Below are 21,012 nucleotides of genomic sequence, written 5' to 3' on the forward strand. Positions count from 1 at the left end.
AACAAGTAGTTAGTAGCCAGTTCAACAACCTCTGGAGACAAGAAACATTGGCACTCTCAAAGTACTGCTCAGGTGCTCCCTGGGTACAGCTTGGGCAGGATTGCGGATTTAAGTACCCATTACAGAACTAAAAATCAACTTCACTCCTCATCACTCCTGCCTTTGGCAGTTGTGGGGGGGTAGAAGAGGAGAGGGGAACAGTCTGATCATAGATGATCATTCACCAGACTATGGTTGAGGAAAGTGCTGCATTTAATTATGGGAAACTGCACGTGGATTCAAAAATAAAAGGCAGACTGGCAGAGTAATCAGCAGTACTGAATCCAATAAGTTACTGCAATCTAAAGGTCATTATGTGACTTTAAAGATTGATGTAATATCACACTGTACAAATGTGTCAGTTCACTCAAACAGTGGCATGTACATTCAGGGCTGAAAACTATTGAAATGAACTATTTCCCCAGTCATCAGAATTGAAAAGCAGTTCAAATATACAGGAGGGGACATGTCAGCACCAGCTAATCTACTCATGTTGCAAGATGGATGCAAGTCCCTGGAAAGCAGGCAGAGCAAAGGGGGCATAGCTGATTCTGTGCAATCGCAGCTTTTTCTGCATCAATGGATATGCTGTGGACCAAATTGCAGTCACTTGATGGATTCATACTAGTTAAAAAGGAAAGCCCAAGAGCTGGAAATGACATGAACAGCTCTCAGCACTGGCATAGCACAATTTTAGAAGTCAGAAAGCAAATGAGGAGTCTGGCTGCTCCTCCTAAGGCGTTTCTTTTTTGAGTTTCACAAAAGGAGGGTGGATTGGCCACTGGTACCCAAGTTCTCAGGAAAAACCATAAGCTGGACACTTCACAGGCCAGCTCAGCACTCCGACTAACAGTCAGCCGGCTTCCAGAACTGCACTCAGAGCCGTGATTCCAGCATTTCAAAAGGAGACAGACAAAAGACAAGAATGGTCCTCCAAAACTGAACAGATTCACAGCAGAAAGCAACAATCTTAGCAACAGGAGATCATGAAAGAGCTTTAAAGCAATGTATACCACCTTTGGTTAGTGATATGTATGAATGGCAGTTCTCAGTGAGCTATTGAATATATATATAATATTCACATTATGAACACACTGCAATCTCACCTGACTGAAAGTTGGCTTGTTGTGCAAACGAGAACATCTATCTCCATGACGACAGGCTCCAATTTTAAAATAAAACGAACAGTTGACCCTGTTATAAAAGGACACATTTATTCAGTACAGCGTTCCAATTATAGCATTAACACAATCTCACTATTTCCAAACATTTCATATTGCGTTTTGATATTTGTGCTCCATATGACCCCAGAACCCTCATACTCTGCTTTCAGTCAAGGACTCCTGCAGACAACACCACAAAGTTAGAAACTGTTTGAAGTAATATTTGGGGCAATCAAACCAAAAATCCCCAAGGGTCTGCCCCGCTGACGTAAATGCAATGAGTACAACTCTCACCCACAGGCCTCAGGTCCCTCGTCCAAGGGGTGGGTCACCTGCCTCATGAAAACATGAGAAAGTGACTATGAGAAGCAGTTCAGTCGCTGCAGCTCTGACAGGTTGGAGACAACCGCAGAGCTTTTAATATTTGGTGTGACAGAGCTGGTGGGGGGAACGTGATGGGAGGCGAGGTCGTTACACATCACTGCTCACTCTGAAGTTGCTAATTTAAAAGTGTAATTTATCACCTGACAGAGCTCTGAGGCACTGAAAAGAAAATTCCACGTTCCAGATTTAATACAGACTCCAAGATAAGTAGGGGATAAAATATGATCAGAGTGTAATTCTTGTACTTGACAAGTCAGGAATGTTGATCAAATCCTACTCACAAAATGTCAAGCCCTTCATAAATCTGTGCTGTGTTACCTTAATTCACACCTGTCCAAGTAATAGTTAATTTTACCCAGGATTACTGAGTTTAAGGTGATTGGCTTGTGTTTGCTAGCTTAATTCTTGTACCCTTTTTTGAACAGGGTGCAACATTTGCAATTCTCAAGTCCTCAGGCACAAACCTCTATGAAGAATGACTGGAAGGTTATGAGATCAGTTCCCCCATAATTTCCACCCTTAATTCCCTCAGTATTCTTGGATGCATCTCATCCTGACCTGGTGATTTATCAACTAAGTACAGCCAGCCTATCTAATGCTGGCTTAAATTGACTTAAGGACAGAAAACAGCAAATTGTGGTAACTGGTTGTTTATCAGGCTGAGGATGGTGTTAGGATTGCTGCTTTTTTTGTTATATGTAAAAGACTTGGACATTGGAAACAGAGTAGAATTTCAATTGTTTGATGATACCAAACTTGAGGAATGGCAAACGATGAGGATTATATGAATTGCCAGCAACAGGAAATAGACAGGTTAGCAGAATGGACACACCAGTGGCAGCTGGAATTTTATACAGAGAAGTGTGAGGTGATGTATTTTGGTAGAAGGTATAGGGAGAGGAAATATGGACTTATTGGCACAGTTCTAAAAGACGTGCAGGAGCAGAGGGACCTGGGAATTCGTATGTATAGATCTTTGAAGCTGACAGGACATACTGAGGGAGTGGTTACAAAGCAGATGGGATCTTGGGCTTCATAAATAGAGGTATTGAGTACAAAAATGGAAGTTATGCTAAACATTTATAAATCTCCGGTTAGGCCACAACTCAAGTATTCCATCCTATTCTGTTTATCACAGAGAATATTTTAATCACTTTTTAATATTCATTCATGGGGTGTGGGCATCGCTGGTTAGGCCAGCACTTATTGCCCATTCCCAAATGCCCTTGAGAAGGTGGTGGTGAACTGCCTTCTTCAACCATTGCAGTCCCTGTGGTGTAGATACACCCATAGTTTGCAGAGCCAATTTAACAGAGTGGTCCAGGGCTGAGGAATTTTAGCTACAAAGTTAAGCTGGAGAAGCTGGGGCTGTTCTCCTTGGAGCAAAGGGGGCTGGGGGGAAATTTTATAGACGTGTACATGAATATGATAGGTTTGGATAAGATAGTCCCCATTAGCTGATGGTGCAAGGACTAAGGCACATATTTAAGGTTTTCAACAAGAGATGCAAGTGGAATGTGAGCATAGAAACTTATGAATTAGGAGAGGTGTAGGCCACTCGGTCCATAAAATCTGCCCCACCATTCAATAAAATCACAGCTGATCTGATTTCTCCACATTCCTGCCTACCTCCTATAACCTTTCACCCCCTTATCAAGCATCTATCTACCTCTGCCTTAAAAAAAATTAAAGATCCTGCTTCCACCGCCTTTTGAGGAAGAGTTCCAAATAGTGACGACCCTCAGAAAAAAAGTTCTCATCTATCTCTGTTTTAAATGGGCGACTCCTTATTTTTAAAGAGTGACCCCCTGGTTCTAAATTCTCCCACAAGAGGAAACACCCTTTCCACAGCCCCCCTGTCGAAGCCCCTCAGGATCTTATATGTTTCAATGAAATCACGTCTTACTCTTCTAAACAACAGACGATACAAGCCTAGCCTGTACAATCTTCCCTCATAAGCAAACCTGCCCATTCCAGGTATTAGTCTACTAAACTTTCTCTGAACTGCTTCCAACGTGTTTACATCCTTCCTTAAGGAGACTAATACTGTACACAGTATTCCAGGTGTGGTCTCACCAACACCCTGTATAACTGAAGCATAACCTTCCTACTTTTGTATTCAATTCCCCTCACAATAAATGATAACATTCTATTAGCTTTCCTAATTACCTGCTGTACCTGCATACTAACCTTTTGTGATTCAAGCACCAGGACACCCAGATCCCTCTGCACCTGAGCTCTGAATCTCTCGCCATTTAGATAATATGCTTCTTTTTAACTCTTTCTGCCAAAATGGACATTTTCCCACATTATACTCCACTTGCCAGATCTTTGCCTACTCACTTAACCAGCCTATATTCCTTTGTAGTCTCCTAATCTCCTCTTCACAGCCTACTTTCTTACCTATCTATTTGATGTGGCACCTTATCAAATGACTCTGGTGATCTAAGTACAGTACATCCACCGGTTCCCCTGTATCCACAGGACATATTACTTCCTCAAAGAACTCCAATAAATTGGTTAAACATGATTTCCCTTTCACAAAACCATGATGACTCTGCCTGATTACTTTGAATTTTTCTAAGTGCCCTGCTATAACATCTTTAATAATAGCTTCTAAAGTTTCCCTATGGCAGATGTTAAGCTAACTGATCTGTAGTTTCCTACTTTCTGCCTCCCTCCCTTTTTGCTATTTTCCAATTTGATGGAACCTTCTCCAGATCTTGGGAATTTTGGAAAATTAAAACCAATGCATCAAATATCTTACTAGCCACTTCTTTTAAGGCCCTAAGATGAAGTCCATCAGGATCTGGGGATTTGTCAGCCCGCAGCTCCAACGATTTGCTCAGTACCACTTCCCTGGTGACTATAATTTTCCTGAGTTTCTCCTTCCCTTCCAGTTCCTGATTTACAGCTATTTCTGGGATGTAACTTGTATCCTCTATAGTGAAGACCAAGACAAAATACCTGTTCAATTCCTCTGCCATCTCCTCCTTTTCCATTCTTATTTCCCAGCCTCACTTATCAGAACGCTCAATTTGTTAATACATCTCTTTTTAAAACATCTACAGAAACTCTTACTCTCATTGTATTTCTAGCTAGCCTTCTCCCGTACTCTAAATTTTTCCCTCCTTATTAATCTTTTAGTCAAAATGTTAGTGTCTATTATAAAGGATATAATAGCAGAGCATTTAGAAATGCATAATATAATCAAGCAGAGTTCAGCATGGCTCAATGAAGGGGAAATCATGCCTGATAAATTGATTAGAATTCTTTGTGGTGGTAACAAGCAGGATAGATAAAGGGGAACCAGTAGACGTAATATATTTGGATTTCCAAAAGACATTCGATAAGGTACCGCACATAAGGCCACTTAATAAGATAAGAGCCCACGGTGTTGGGGGTAGCATATTAGCATGGATAGAGGATTAGCTAGCTAAGCGAAGACAGAGTTGGGATAAGGGGGGCATTTTCATGATGGCAACCTGTAACTAGTGGAGTGCCACAGGGATCAGTGCTGGGGCTGCAATTATTTACAATATATATTAATGACTTGGATGAGGGGAATGAATGTACTATCGCCAAGTTTGCCAATGACACAAAAACAGGCGGGGAGGCAAGTGGTTAGGGTGACACAGAGTCTACAGAGGGATATAGACAGGTTAATTGAGTGGGCAAAAACTTGGCAGATGGAATATAATGTGGGAAAATGAGAGGTTATGCACTTTGGCAGGAAGAAGAGAGGAGCTGAATATTATTTAAATGGAGAAAGACTGCAGAAAGCTGCAGCACAGAGGGATTTGGAAGTCCTTGTGCATGAATCCCAAAAAGCTAGCATACAAGTTCAACAGGTAATAAGAAAGGCAAATGGAATGTTGGCCTTTATTTCAAAGGGAATGGAGTATAAAAATAGGGAAGTCTTGCTAAAACTATACAAGGCACTAGTTAGACCACACCAAGAACAGTTTTGGCCCCCTTATCTAAGGAAAGATGTACTAGCATTGAAGGCAGTCCAGAGAAGGTTCACTATGTTGATCCCTGATATGGAGGGGTTTTCTTTTGAGGAGAGGTTGAGTAGGTTGGGCCTGTACTTATTGGAGTTTAGAAGAATCAGAGGCGAAATTATTGAGACATAAAAGATTCTTAGGGGGTTTGACAGGGTAGGTGCTGAGAGGTTGTTTCCCCTTGTGGGAGAGTCTAGGGACAGAGGGCATAATCTCAGAGTAAGGGGTCACCCATTTAAGACAGAGATGAGGAAGAATTTCTTCTCTGAGGGTAGTTAATCTGTGGAATTCTTTATCACAGAGGGCTATAGAGGTTGGGTCATTAAGTGTATTCAAGGCTGAGATAGATTTTAATCAGTAAGGGAGTCAAGGGTTATGGGGAAAAGGCAGGAAAGTAGAGTTGAGGATTATCAGATCAGCCATGATCTCATTGAATGGTGGAGCAGACTCGATGGGCTGAATGGCCAACTTCTGTTCCTACATCTTTTGGTTATTCTTTGCTGTTTTTTATATTCTGCCCAATCTTCAGGCCTGCCACCCATCTTTGCACAATTATATGTTTTTTCTTAAAGTTTGATACTAACTTTTTTAGTTAACCAGAGATGGTAAGCCCTCCCCTTGGAATTCTTCTTTCTCGTTGGAATGTATCTATTACATACTCTAAAATATCCTCTTAAATGTCTACCATTGCATCTCTATTGACCTATCCTGTAACCTCATTTGCCAGGAAGAACTTTTTTACGCAGCAAGTGGTAATGATAGTAGCCGGGGAATGGCTAGCATTTAAATAAATATTACAGTCTACAATAGGAAAATATTCCTCTAAGCCACAAACACCCAAAGGGAAAGGTATATCAACTGCGGTTAATGAGGTTAATGAAAGAAGTTTAAGGTTGCCTTAAATCAAAGGAAGTGGCCTATAAGGTTGCCAGAAAGTGGTAAGCCTAAGGATTGGGAGCAATTTAGAATCCAGCAAAGGAGGACCAAGAAACAGTTTCAGGAAGGGAGAATAGCGCATAATAGGCTGGGGTCAGAGTCCTGATGCCCTCCAGATCAGAGACGAGGGATCCGTCATCAGCCAACAGCGTAAGAAGCTGCTTATGGACTTCCTGCCTTTTATCCAGTGAGAAGAAGTGAGAGCCACAGTCCAGGTCCTGAAGGAACTGGATCCACAACCTCAGGGGCATGCCCCAGGAACCGACAAGCTGCTGCTCCCTCAGCACACCCTTCTCTCTGTACAATTTCTGTAAAGCCATGTCCTTAACAACATGACCGAGATGGCACTCAGGTCAAGTACCTCCTGTCCAGCCTCTTGACCCTCCATTTCCACCGCATAGTCGACCCCCTCGCGTACTCCTGAAAGAAAACGTGGATGTGAGCCTTGCCACTTCTACCATAGCCTCAAGGAAGGGATGCCTCTCTGCTTCCTTCTCCAGCTGCCCAGAAGCAATGGAGCTGCTCATCCTCCAGCAGTAGGTTGTTAAAGTGCCAGTATGTGAAGCTCATCTGAGCGCGGAACGGAATGAGTTCGACCCACACCAGGTGGTGGTCCAAACATGGCACTGGCTGCACAGAGGCTACTGAAATGCAGGAGATATATGCCTGAGAAACGTAAAGATGGTTGTTTCTGGACCCTTCTCCACCAGACGACAGATCACCAGATGATCCACCTAGGCCTGCTCCTCCAGAGGTCCCCAGCATCACAGATGCCAGGCTGTAGTCAATTCAATTCACACCATGTGATATCAAGAAATGACTGAAGGCACTGGATACTGCAAAGGCTATGGGCCCTGACAATATTATGGCAATAGTACTGAAGACTTGTGCTCCAGAACTTGCCACGCCCCTAGCCAAGTTGTTCCAATACAGCTACAACACTTGCATCTACCTGGCTATGTGGGAAATTGCCCAGGTATGTCCTGTACACAAAAAGCAGGACAAATCCAACCCAGCCAATTACCGCCCCATCAGTCTACTCTCCATCATCAGTAAAGTGATGGAAGGGGTCATCAACAGTGCTATCAAGCGCCACTTGCTTAGCAATAACTTAAGAACTAGGAGCAGGAGTCAGCAATTCAGCCCCTCGAGCCTGCCCCGCTATTCAATACGATCATGGCTGATCTCATTTCGGCCTCAACTCCAATTTCCCACCCTCTCCCCATAACCTTTCAACTCGTTACTAATTTAAAATCTATCTATCTCCTCCTTAAATTTATTCAGTGTCCCGGCATCCACTGCACTCTGAGGTAGTGAATTCCACAGATTCACGACCCTTTGAGAAAAGTAACTCCTCATCTTTGATTTAAATCTACCACCCCTTAGCCTAAAACTATGGCCTCTCGTTCTAGAATGCCCCACAAGGGGAAACATCCGCTCCACATCTACTTTGTCCATCCCTTTTAGCATCTTACATACCTCAATTAGGTCTCCTCTCATTCTTCTAAACTCTAGCGAGTATAGGCCTAAACTGCTCAATCTCTCCTCATAAGACAAGCCCCGCATCTCTGGAATCAATCTAGTGAACCTCCTCTAAACCACCTCCAGTGCAACTACATCCTTCCTCAAGTAAGGGGACCAAAACTATGCACAGTACTCCCGGTGTGGCCTCACCAATGCCTTGTACAGTTGCAACATTTCCCTATTTTTATACTCTATTCCTTTAGCAATAAATGCAAAAATTCCATTTGCCTTCCTTATTACCTGCTGTACCTGCATACTAACTTTCAGCGATTCATGCACGAGTACACCCAGATCCCTCTGCACTGAAGCATTCTGAAGTTTCTCTCCATTTAAATAATAAGTCGCCTTTTTATTCTTCCGACCAAAATGGATAACCTCACACTTATCCACGTTAAATCCCATCTGCCAAATTTTGGCCCATTCACCTAACCTGTCCATAACCATTTGTAAATTTCTTATTTCTTCATTGCAACTTATTTTCCCACCTATTTTGGTGTCACCTGCAAATTTAGCTATAGTACCTTCTATCCCTGAATCCAAGTCATTAATATAGATTGTAAATAGTTGGGGCCCCAAGGACCGAACCCTGTGGCACCTCACTAGTTACAGCTTGCCATCTAGAAAAAGACCCATTTATTCCAAACCTCTACTTTCTGTTGGTTAGCCAATCTTCTACACAAGCTAATATATTACCCCTAACTCCGTGTGATCTTATCTTGTGTATTAATCTTTTGTGTGACACCTTATCAAAGGCCTTCTGGAAGTCCAGATATACTACATCTACAGGATCCCCATTACTTGCTCACTGAAGCTCAGTTTGGCTTCCGCCAGGGCCACTCAGCTCCTGAACTCTTTACAGCCTTGGCTCAAACATGGACAAAAGAGCTGAACTACTGAGGTGAGGTGAGAGTGACTGCCCTTGACATCAAGGCAGCATTTGACTGAGTGTGGCATCAAGGAGCCCAAGCAAAACTGGAGTCAATGGGTATCAGGGGGAAAACTCTCTGTTGGTTGGAGTCATACCTAGCACAAAGGAAGATGGTTGTGGTTGTTGGAGGTCAGTCACCTCAACTCCTGGACATCACTGCAGGAGTTCCTCAGAGTAGTGTCCTCGGCCTAACCATCTTCAGCTGCTTCATCAATGACCTTCCCCCCCATCAAAAGGTCAGAAGTGGGGATGTTCGCTGATGATTGCACAATGGTCAGCACCATTCGCAACTCCTCAGATACTGAAACATTCCATGTCCAAATGCAGCAAGACCTGGACAACATCCAGGCTTGGGCTGACAAGTGGCAAATAACATTCACAAAACACATGTGCCAGGCAACGATCATCTCCAAGTAGAGAGAATTTAACCATTGTCCCTTGATGTTCAATGGCATTACCATCACTGAATGCCCCACGATCAACATCTTGGGGGTTACCATTGACCAGAAACTGAACTGGACTAGCCATATAAATACTGTGCCTACAAGAGCAGGTCAGAGGCTAGGAATCCTGTGGCAAGTAATTCACCTCCTGACTCCCCAAAGCCTGTCCACCATCTACAAGGCACAAGTCAGGAGTGTGATGGAATACTCCCCACTTGCCTGGATGAGTGCAACTCTAACAACACCTAAGAAGCTTGACACCATCCAGAACAAAGCAGTCCACTTGATTGGCACCACATCCACAAACTTCACTCCCTCCACCACCGACGCACAGTAGCAGCAGTGTGTACCATCTACAAGATGCACTGCAGGAACTCACCAAGGCTCCTTAGACAACACCTTCCAAAACCACGACCACTACCATCTAGAAGGACAAGGGCAGCAGATAAATGGGAACACCACCACCTGCAAGTTCCCTCCAAGCCACTCAGCAACCTGACTTGGAAATATATCGCCGTTCCTTCACTGTCACTGGGTCAAAATCCTGGAGGCCAGACCAGGTAAGGACGGCAGATTTCCTTCCATAAAGGGCATTAGTGAACCAGATGGGTTTTTACAATCATCGACAATGGTTTCATGGTCATCGTTAGACTTTTAATTCCAGATTTTTATTGAATTCAAATTCCACCATCTGCTTTGGTGGGATTCGAACCCGGGTCCCCAGAGCATTACCCTGGGTCTCTGGATTACTAGCCCAGTGACAATACCACCATGCCATCGCCACCCATGGTCTGCAAGATATTGCTGCCCTACTGTGGGGTGACAGGAAGTGGGTGCAAGTGTTTCACTACTAAGAGTGAGAGGTCCAAAATTCAATGGCTCTGGTTAACTGGCTTTCTCTCACCAAAGGTTTAAATGTTCTGATGCCCATGTGACTTAGGCAACAAAAATCAAATGGAAAGTGGTTTTGCCTCCTTACAGCTAGAGTTACATCAGAAGGAGAAAGTTCCCTTTGTATTGAAGAGATAAGAGCAGTTTGTCCTGTCCTAGTCATGGTTACATTGTTTAAACTGAGCTATAAAAGGCAGAAGCATTGATGGAACTTTCAATTTGCAGAATAAGTTCATAGATTAGATTTAAAAAACTAATTTCACTATGCTTCAAAAACACCATGGAGAGATTCAGGATGTCCTCAGGCTGTAAGAATTGCTTCATAAATGCATTGGAAACAATTGCCATCTGATCGAACAAGAGTTAAAGACAGCTCTCCATGTCTTTTTCAATCCTACTGACCCTACACCACCTATGATTTGTCATACTGCTTCCCTGGCATGCAGTACCAGAACAGCAGAAATTTCCTCAATTAAATACGGGAAAGACTGAAGCCATTGTCTTCAGTCTGCCTCTATTACCAGCCACGGACTCCATCCCTCTTCCTGGATGCATCTGGCTGTTCACAATCATTACATTCGATTTGAACCTGAGCTGAACTTCCAGTCACATAGGAACAGGAGGAGGCCATTGTGCCCATTTCTCCATTCAGTGAGATCATTGCTGATCTGTGACTTAATTCCACATACCAGCCTTCACCCCATATACATTAACACTTTTGTTTAACAAGGGTCAACAAACATTTACATACATACATACGAATTAGGAGCAGGAGGAGGCCACTCGGCCCCTCAAGCCTACTCCGCCATTCAATAAGATCATGGCTGATCTGATTGTAATCTCAACCCCACATTCCTGCCTATCCCCGATAACCTTTCACCCCCTTGTTAATCAAGAATCTATCTAGCTCGGCCTATAAACATTCAAAGACTCTGCATCACCGCCTTCTGAGGAAGAGAGTTTTAAAGACTCACAACCCTCAGAAAAAATTTCCCCTAATCTTTGTCTTAAATGGGTGATCACTTATTTTTAAACAGTGACCCATAGTTCCAGATTCTCCCACAAGAGGAAACATCCTCTTCACATCCACCCTGTCAAGACCCCTCAGAATCTCAAAGGTTTAAATTAAGTCACCTCTTATCCTTCTCATTCCAGTGGATACAAGCCTAACCTGTCCAGCCTTTCCTCAGAAGACAACCTGCCCATTCCTGGTATTAGTCCAGTAAGCCTTCGCTCAACTGCTAACACATTTACTTTAAATAAGGAGACCAGTACTGTACACAATACTCCAGATGCCCTGTACAACTGAAGCATAGCCTCCCTAACATTCTATTAGATTTCCTAATTACCTGCTGTACCTGCTTATTAACCTTTTGTGCTTCATGCACCATGACTCCCAGTTCCCTCTGAATCTCAGAGCTCTGTAATTTCTCACCATTTACATAATAAGCTTCTTTTTCATTCTTCCTGCCAAAATGAACGATTATACATTTGCCCACATTATACTCCATTTGCCAGATCTTTGCCCATTCGCTTATCCTATGAAACTTTGTAGTCTCCTTACGTCCTCTTCACAATTTACTTTCCTACCTATCTTTGTGCTCTCAGCAAATTTAGCAACCATTCCTTCCGTCCCTTCGTCCAAGTCATTTATATAAATTGTAAAAAGTTGAGGCCCGACACTGATCCCTGTGGCACACCACTCGTCACATCCTGCCAACCAGAAAAAGACCCATTTATGCCAACTCTCTGCTTCCTGTTAGCCAGCCAATCTTCTATCCATGCCAATATGTTACCCCACTACACCACGAGCTTTTATTTTCTGCAATAACCTTTGATATGGCACTTCATCAAATGCCTTCTGGAAATCTAAGTACAGTACATACACCTTTATCCACACCACGTGACTCCTCCAAAGAACTCCAATAAATTGGTTAAACGTGATTCCCTTTTACATAACCATGTTGACTCTGCCTGATTGTCTTGAATTTTTCTAAGTGCCCTGTATAACATCTTAAATAATAGCTTCTAACATTTTCCCTATGACAGATGTTAGGCTAACTGGCCTGTAATTTCCTGCTTTTTGTCTCCCTCCCTTTTTGAATAAAGTGGGTATATTTGCTATTTCCGATCTAATGAAACCTTCCCGAATCTAGGGAATTTTGAAAAATTGAAATCAACTATCTCACTAGTCACTTCTTTCAAAACCTTAGGGTGAAGTCTATCCGGATCTGGGGATTTGTCAGCTGCCAGCCCCAACAATTTGCTCAGTACCACTTCCCTGGTGATTGAATTTTTCTGAGTACTTCCCTCCCTTCCAATTTCTGATTTACAGCTATTTCCGGGATGTTACTTGTGTCATGAACAGTGCAGACCAAAGCAAAATACCTGTTTAATTTGTCCGCCATCTCCCTACTTTCCATTATCAATTCCCCAGACACACAATCTATAGGACCAACGCTCACGTTAACTCTTTTCTTATTTAAACATCTACAGAAACTCTTACTATCCGTCTTTATATTACCTAGCTAGCTTTCTCTCATACTCTAATTTTTCCCTCCTTATTAACCTTTTTGTCATTCTTTGCTGTTCTTTATATTCTTTCCAATCTTCTGACCTGCCACTTGTCTTTGTGTAATTATATGCTTTTTTTTTAAGTTTGATACCGTCTTTAACTTTTTTAGTTAACCATGGATGGTGGGCCCTCTCCTTGGAATTATTCTCTCTCACTGGAATGTATATATTCTGTGTATTCTGAAATATCCCTTTAAATATCTGCCACTGAACCTCTATTGACCTACCCCTTAACCTTATTTGCCAGTTCACTTTAGCTAGCTCTGTTTTCATGCCCTCATAACTCGTTTCTTCCTCAAAATGAATATAAAATTCAATCATATTATGATCACTGCTACCTGGGGGGCCTTCACTAGGTGGTCATCAATTAATCATCTCGTTGTACATTACTAGGTCTAGTATAGCCTGCTCTCTGGTTGGCTCCAGAACGCACTGTTCTAAGAAGCTATCCCGGAAACATTCTATGAACTCATCTAGGCTACCTTTGCCCATCTAATTTTTCCAGTCTATATGTAGATTAAAATCCCCCATGATTATTGCTGTTAACTTTCTGACAACCTCCCATAGATCTCTTCTTTCTCCTCTGTCCTACTGTTACAATTAGGGGGCCTGTACACCACTCCCCCAAGTGACTTCTTGCCTTTATCGTTCCTCATCTCAACACAAACCGCTTCTACATCCTGGTTTCCTGAACTTAGGACATCCCTCTCTAATATGCCAATCCCATCATTAATTATCAGAGCCAGCTCTCCATCTTTTCTAACTTCCCGTCCTTCCTAAATGTTACGTACCCTTCAATATTTGGTCCCAATCTATGTCATCCTGTAACCGTGTCTCTGTAATGGCTATCAGATTGTACTTATTTATTTCTATTGGTGCTCTCAGTTCATCTGTTTTGTTTCAAATGTTACGTGCATTTAGATAGAGAGTCTTTAGTTTTGTCCTTTTATTATTTCTGTAGCATGTAGCCTTATCTGATTTACTCTTCAAATTGTACTCTCTGTCCCTTCCTTTCAGTCTATCATTTCCCATATTAATACCTTTCACTCTTGCCTTGTCTCTACCACATCAATTTCATATTTGAAATTAACTGATCTAACTTGCCATTGGCAAAAGAGAGTTATTACCCTATGTGTGATGGAAGTTCGTCACTTCACTCCTAAAAGATGCTACTCTAATTTTTACACTATGGCCCCTAGTCCTGAACTCCCCAGCCAGCAGAAATAGTTTCTATCTACCCTTAATTGCATAAAATCTTCAATCAAACCACCTCTTAAACCATCTAAATTCCAAGAAATACAATGACAGTTTTGCTTCTCATCGGGGGAGCCCTTTCATTGTTGTATTGCCAGTTCAAACAGCAGTTGGTGGTTGGCGTGCAGGACCAGGAAAAGCGAGTTGGAGGTAAACGGTGCAGGGTTAGCTTCTCTTCCTACAACACTGGGATATGCTGCCAGAGATATTGCTTCAATTACTGTTGGTTACGGCCTGTATTCTGCCTATTACAAAACAGCTGGAGGAATATGCTTTTATTTATTCATTCTTGGGATGTAGGCATTGCTGGCTGGGCCAGCATTTATTGTCCATCCTTAATTGCCCTCAAGGTGGTGGTGGTGAGCTACATTCTTGAATCGCTGCAGTCCATATGGTCTAGGTACACCCACAGTGCTTTTCGGAAGGGATTTCCAGGATTTTGACCCAGCAACAATGAAGGAACGGCGATATATTTCCAAGTCAGGATGGTGAGTGTCTAGCAGGGGAACTTGCAGGTAGTGGTGTTCCCATGTGTGTGCTGCCCTTGTACTTCTAGATGGTAGTGGTCATGGGTTTGGAAGATGCTGTCTAAGGAGCCTTGGTGAGTTGCTGCAGTGCATCTTGTAGATGGTACACATTACTGCCACTAAGCATCGGTGGTATAGGGAGTGAATGTTTGTGGATGGGGTGCCAAACAAGTGGGCTGCTTTGTCCTGGATGGTGTTGAGCTTCTATAGTGTTGTGGCAGCTGCACTCATCCAGGCAAGTGGAGAGTATTCCATCATAATCCTGACTTGTGCCTTGTAGATGGTGGACAGGCTTTGGAGAGTCAGGAGGTGAGTTTATTCCCAGCCTCTGACTTGCTCTTGTAGCCACAGTGGAGGATTCAGCAATGTTAAAGCCATTGAATGTCATGGGGCGATGGTTAGATTCTCTCTTGTTGGATGGTGGGTCAGGCCATATCCAGGGATGGTGACGCCCAGCCCTATGATTTGGTAAGTATGAATATGTCAGGCTATTGCTTGACTAGTCCATGTTACAGTTCTACCAATTCTAATCAAGCCCCAGCTATTAGTAAGGAGGACTTTGCAGGGTCTGGCGCTGTCATTTCCCATGCCTAGGTTGATGCTGGGCAGTCCAACAGGTTCCATTCCATATTTTAGGATTTGGAATAGTTTGAAATAACTGAATGGCTTGCTAAGTCATTGCAGAGGGTGTGAAGAGTTAACCACATTGCTGTGGCTCTAGTCACATGGAGACCAGACCAGGTAAGGACGGCAGATTTCCTTCCCAAAAGGACATTAGTGAACCAGGTGTGCTTTTACAACAATCAGCAATGGTTTCATGGTCACCGTTACTGAAACTAGTTTTTAAAAAATGTTTAATTGCATTTAAATTCCACCAGCTACTATGATGGGATTTGAACCCAGAGCATTCGTTTCGGCCCCTGGATTACTAGTCCACTGACATTACACCACCACCTTCCCCAATCATTGGGATGTGCGGCCTATGTACTAAACCTTTGGACCTGACAAGTGCCCAGTCTACCTCAAATTACCCTGGAAAGGCAAAGTATCTCAAAAATGTTAACAACAGGCAAGCTACTGGTGAGTATTTCGAGCATTTTGTTTTTATGTCAATCTATACTGATTTATATTTGAACAAAATAGTAACACATGAGTTTAATACTAATAGCCTTGATTCTCGCTCAATTCATGGGAGAGTAGGGTTTGCATGTTTGCAACTGAATCACTTTCTAGGCCACTTCAGAGGACAATCGAGAGTCAACTACATTGTTGTGGGTCTGAGGCCACACACAGGCCAGGTCATAGAAGAGCAGCAGATTCCCTTACCAAAGGGACATTAGTAATCAGATTGGTTTTTACAAATAGTAGTTCAATGGTGACCGTTATTCATACTAGTTTATTAACTGAATTTAAAATTCCCCAGTTGCCCTGCTGGGATTTGAACACATCTCTAGATAATTAGTTCAGGCTTCTAGATGTTTGTACTTGCGAAGTGACAATATGATACTGTACCCAACACTGCACAAACATTAAGCCCACAATATTCAAAAGAAAGGATTGTTTAACATGGTTTATTATGGGACATTATTAAGCACTAATTGGCTGCTGTGATTCCTTCTAAGTGATTAGTCAGTACTGTAACATTGTCTCAAACATAAAGGATCTTGCTTCTAGAAACGCCAGTTACAGAATCGTACAGCACAGTGAGAGGCTTTTGGCCCATTGTGGCAATGCTAGTTTTCTGAATGACCTTCCCAATTCATCTCACACTCCTGCTCTATTCACATAGGCCTGTAATTTATTCTCCTTGATGTATTTATCCAATTCTTTTGCAAGTTACTGAATGTTTCCACCATCATTTCAGACAATATATTCCAGATCACAACAACAGTGGAAGAAAACACTTTCCCCACTGAGAATTCTCAATAAATCGAAACCCTCAAGAGAGGCAGGAGGCCACCCAGCCCCCTCACCCACAACCCACCCCATCACCACTCAACCCCCCCACCCACCCACCCCTCAACCCACCCCCACCCCATCCCCCCTCCCCTCAACCCACCCCCACCCCATCCCCCCTCACCTCAACCCACCCCCACCCCATCCCCCCTCACCTCAACCCACCCCCACCCCATCCCCCCTCCCCTCAACCCACCCCCACCCCATCCCCCCTCCCCTCAACCCACCCCCACCCCATCCCCCCTCCCCTCAACCCACCCCCACCCCATCCCCCCTCCCCTCAACCCACCCCCACCCCATCCCCCCTCCCCTCAACCCACCCCCACCCCATCCCCCCTCCCCTCAACCCACCCCCACCCCATCCCCCCTCCCCTCAACCCACCCCCACCCCATCCCCCCTCCCCTCAACCCACCCCCACCCCATCCCCCCTCCCCTCAACCCACCCCCACCCCATCCCCCCTCCCCTCAACCCACCCCCACCCCATCCCCCCTCCCCTCAACCCACCCCCACCCCATCCCCCCTCCCCTCAACCCCCATCCCCATCCCGACCCCCCCCACTCCATCCCGACCACCCCCCCCACTCCATCCCGACCCCCCCCCCACTCCATCCCGACCCCCCCCCCCCACCCCCCACTCCATCCCGACCCCCCCCCCCCACCCCCCACTCCATCCCGACCCCCCCCCAACTCCATCCCGACCCCCCCCCAACTCCATCCCGACCCCCCCCCCACTCCATCCCGACCCCCCCCCCACTCCATCCCGACCCCCCCCCCACTCCATCCCGACCACCCCCCCCCACTCCATCCCGACCACCCCCCCCCCCCACTCCATCCCGACCACCCCCCCCCACTCCATCCCGACCCCCCCCCCCCACTCCATCCCGACCCCCCCCCCCCACTCCATCCCGACCCCCCCCCCCACTCCATCCCGACCCCCCCCCCCCACTCCATCCCGACCCCCCCCCCCACTCCATCCCGACCCCCCCCCCCCACTCCATCCCGACCCCCCCCCCACTCCATCCCGACCATCCCACCACCGCCCCGAGCCACTGGAGCCCCCTTCTGAGCCCATCCTCCCCCGCTCCATCCCCCTGCCTAGTTGTGCCCGGGACCGCGAGCGAAACCCCGCGCGATCAGAGGCCGGGCGTGTTGAGTTGTGAGAGGCCGGCCCAGAGCGGGTGGAGGCGGCCGTCAAGGCCCAGGCCTGGGATCCATTGTGCCCGAGATATGAGCCCCCGAGCAGCCGCTGCACCATGTCGGATAGGCCCCGAGATTCTGCGCCCATCTCTCTCCCGCCCGGCCCTCCTCCCGGGTGTAAAGCAGGCAGACGGGCGGCCTTCCCATCGCCGCTTCCCAGCCGCACTCACTTGTCCTTTTCGGTGCCGAAAATCGAGGCCAGATACTCCGCCATCTTCAGTCCCACTCGGCCCGCGCGTCACGTCACCGCTTCCTGTGTACACGTCACCGCTTCCTGTGTATACGTCACACACAAAACCCCAGCAGGCGGTTGCGGGTCACATGCTCGCTGGCGGCGAGGCGGGAAGATTGCACGTGACCTGGCAGCGTCTCCATAGCGACTAAGGTGGCCCCATCTCTGGGCTGATTGTCCAGAGAGGAGGTGATTGGTCAGTAATGGTCAGTAATGCTGGTCCTGGGGGCCTGGGTCCTGGGGGTTTAGGTCCAGGGGTCTGGGTCCATAAGACCATAAGACATAGGAGCAGAAATTAGGCCATTCGGCCCATCGAGTCTGCTCTGCTGTTCAATCATGGCTGATAAGTTTCTCAATCCCATTCTCCCGCCTTCTGCCCGTAACCTTTGATCCCCTTACCAATCAAGACCTATCTATCTCGGTCTTAAATACACTCAATGACCTGGCCTCCACAGCCTTCTGTGGCAATGAATTCCATAGATTCTCCACTCTCTGGCTAAAGAAGTTTCTCCTCATCTCTGTTCTAAAAGGTCTTCCCTTTACTCTGAGGCTGTGCCCTCGGGTCCTAGTCTCTCCTACTAATGGAAACATCTTCCCCACGTCCACTCTATCCAGGCCTTTCAGTATTCTGTAAGTTTCAATCAGATCCCCCCTCATCCTTCTAAACTCCATCGAGTTTAGACCCAGAGTCCTCAAACGTTCCTCATATGTTAAGCCTTTCATTCCTTGGATCGTTCTCGTGAACCTCCTCTGGACCCTCTCCAGGGCCAGCACATCCTTCCTGAGATACGGGGCCCAAAATTGCTCACAATATTCTAAATGTGGTCGGACCAGAGCCTTATAAAGCCTCAGCAGCACATCCCTGCTTTTATATTCTAGTCCTCTTGAAATAAATGCCAACATTGCATTTGCCTTCCTAACTACCGACTCAACCTGCAAGTTAGCCTTAAGAGAATCCAGGACTAGGACTCCCAAGTCCCTTTGCACTCCAGATTTCTGAATTCTCTCCCCATTTAGAAAATAGTCTATGCCTCTATTCTTCCTACCAAGGTCCCAGGGTTCTGGGGGTTTAGGTCCTGGGGTCTGGGTCCCGGGGGTCTGGGACCTGAGGCCTGGTGTGGTAACCTGAGCTGCAATGGACCTTTAAGAGAATGTGGGCAGATTGACCACCTGACTGTATTACCCAGTTGCTGTGTAGTGCGGGCTACTTTGTTAATCAGTAGTTTAGAATAGGGGCTGGTTGGAGAAGCACACATTGTGTTAGTGCTCTGTTACTTGTGTTAATAAACAGCATGTGCTTCATCTTACACTGGCCTCTGCATCTGCAGTATCTTGTTTACCAACTCACTTACCAGTAGATAGGCTTGCAACCGTGTTCCCAAGCAAAGCGACCCGATAGAAGGAACCTAACACCTGGTGACGAGACAAAACACGACCAGTGGACGACACAAAAGAAAGCTGCAAAATTCAACAGAAGTAAACCAGCTGTACCTTGCAAGGCAATTGTAAGTACAGCCTTCACCATAGTCGTCAGAGTTATCTCCTTCCAGTATGCTACAGTTTGGCTGCATTCAACTGTTTTATCAGATCACCGATGACTGGTCACATTATATTGAACGCCTCACGTTGTTCTTTTTAGCCAACGACATATCGGGGGAAGAGAAGAGGCAAGCAGTCCTCTTATTGACATGTGGCAGTAAAACATAAGACCTAATTCGTAGTCTAACAGCACCCAACGCCCCAGATTCCAGAGCATTGATGAGTTGGTAAATCTTGTAAAAAACCACTTTCAGCCGAAAGCCTCGGTAACAACGCGTTTTAAATTTATTCGAAGTGTCGTGTCCCTGGAGAGACAGTTGCTTGCTATGTAGCGGCCTTAAAACAACTGACAGAGCACTGTGAGTTCAGGACGTTGATAAACGACATGTTAGACCGATTAGTGTGTGGGATTAATGAAGACGCCATTCAAAAAGGATTGTTGTCAGAAACAAATTTAGACTTCAGCAAGGCACTGGAGTTGGTGCTCGCAATGGAGACGCAGTCAGGGATTCAGAAACAATCCAGGAAGCACAAAATGGCGCCGTCCATCGTGTCAGGAGGGAAGCACCCGTTAGAAATGGCGCTGAAGCGCAGGGCTCCACCCAGAGGCAGGAATCAGCCGCATTATTAGCCCAGCAAAAAGCAATGGTTTAATAGAGAAAACCCATAAATATAACGACAGAAATGGAACCAGACAGCCTGCAAGCAAATGACAATTTAAAAGAATCAACTGTTTCGACTGCCATCGTTACATTATGGGATATTGTAAAGACAGATTAAGACAAAACTTTAAGCAAAAAGGTAGAAATCATGAAATCCACATAATAGAGGAACCAGAAGAAACAAAGGCAGATATTTACTCACTATACAACTTAAAAATGGGTAAAACAGAGCCAATCTATGTGACAGTTAAAGTCAACAGGAAACCCATCCGAATGGAGGTGGATTCAGGGGCATCCACAACAGGTTACAGGGGAACATACGTTCAAATATCTGAATGGAGGAGACCACCCATTAAATCTGGAAAATTCAGATGCAAAGTTAAAGACGTATCTTGATGAAGATAGACGAGTAAGAGGTATATGCAAGGTTCCAGTATAGTATGGAAATCAGTCCGTTAATTCGCCCCTGACCCAGGGGAGGGTCCAAATCTACATGGTTGGAACTGGCTTAAGGAAATAAGGTTGGAGTGGACCGAGATTTTTCAACTCAGGATGAAAGATCCGCAAGAATTATTACAGAAATATGCTTCCGTTTTCAGGGAAGAGCTCGGGAAGATTCAGGGGCTGCAAGCTAAAATCTACATGGATCCTGAGGCATCCCCCAGATTAATGAAGGTGAGGCCAGTCCCCTTTGCATTGCGAGAAAAAGTTGATGTCGAATTAGCCAGGCTGGAAAGGTTGGGACTCTTACAACCCGT

At 45.3% G+C, this 21,012-nt stretch overlaps 1 protein-coding gene across 2 annotated transcripts in view; it reads right to left on the bottom strand.

Moving 5' to 3' along the window:
• Positions 1 to 18,109, bottom strand: part of u2af1 (U2 small nuclear RNA auxiliary factor 1) — a 72,145-nt gene extending 54,036 nt beyond the window's left edge. For both annotated transcript variants that reach the window (XM_078560423.1, XM_078560422.1), the window contains exons 1-2: positions 17,992 to 18,109; positions 1,146 to 1,233 (exon numbers count right to left, since the gene is read on the bottom strand). In XM_078560423.1, the coding sequence (XP_078416549.1) occupies positions 1,146 to 1,233; positions 17,992 to 18,035 (132 nt within the window). In that variant the 5' untranslated portion in view covers positions 18,036 to 18,109. The remainder of the gene's footprint in view (positions 1 to 1,145; positions 1,234 to 17,991) is intronic.
• Between the last annotated feature and the right edge of the window lie 2,903 nt (positions 18,110 to 21,012).

This window comes from Cetorhinus maximus, chromosome 16 (genome assembly GCF_964194155.1).
Source record: "Cetorhinus maximus chromosome 16, sCetMax3.hap1.1, whole genome shotgun sequence".
Lineage (NCBI taxonomy): Eukaryota > Metazoa > Chordata > Chondrichthyes > Lamniformes > Cetorhinidae > Cetorhinus > Cetorhinus maximus.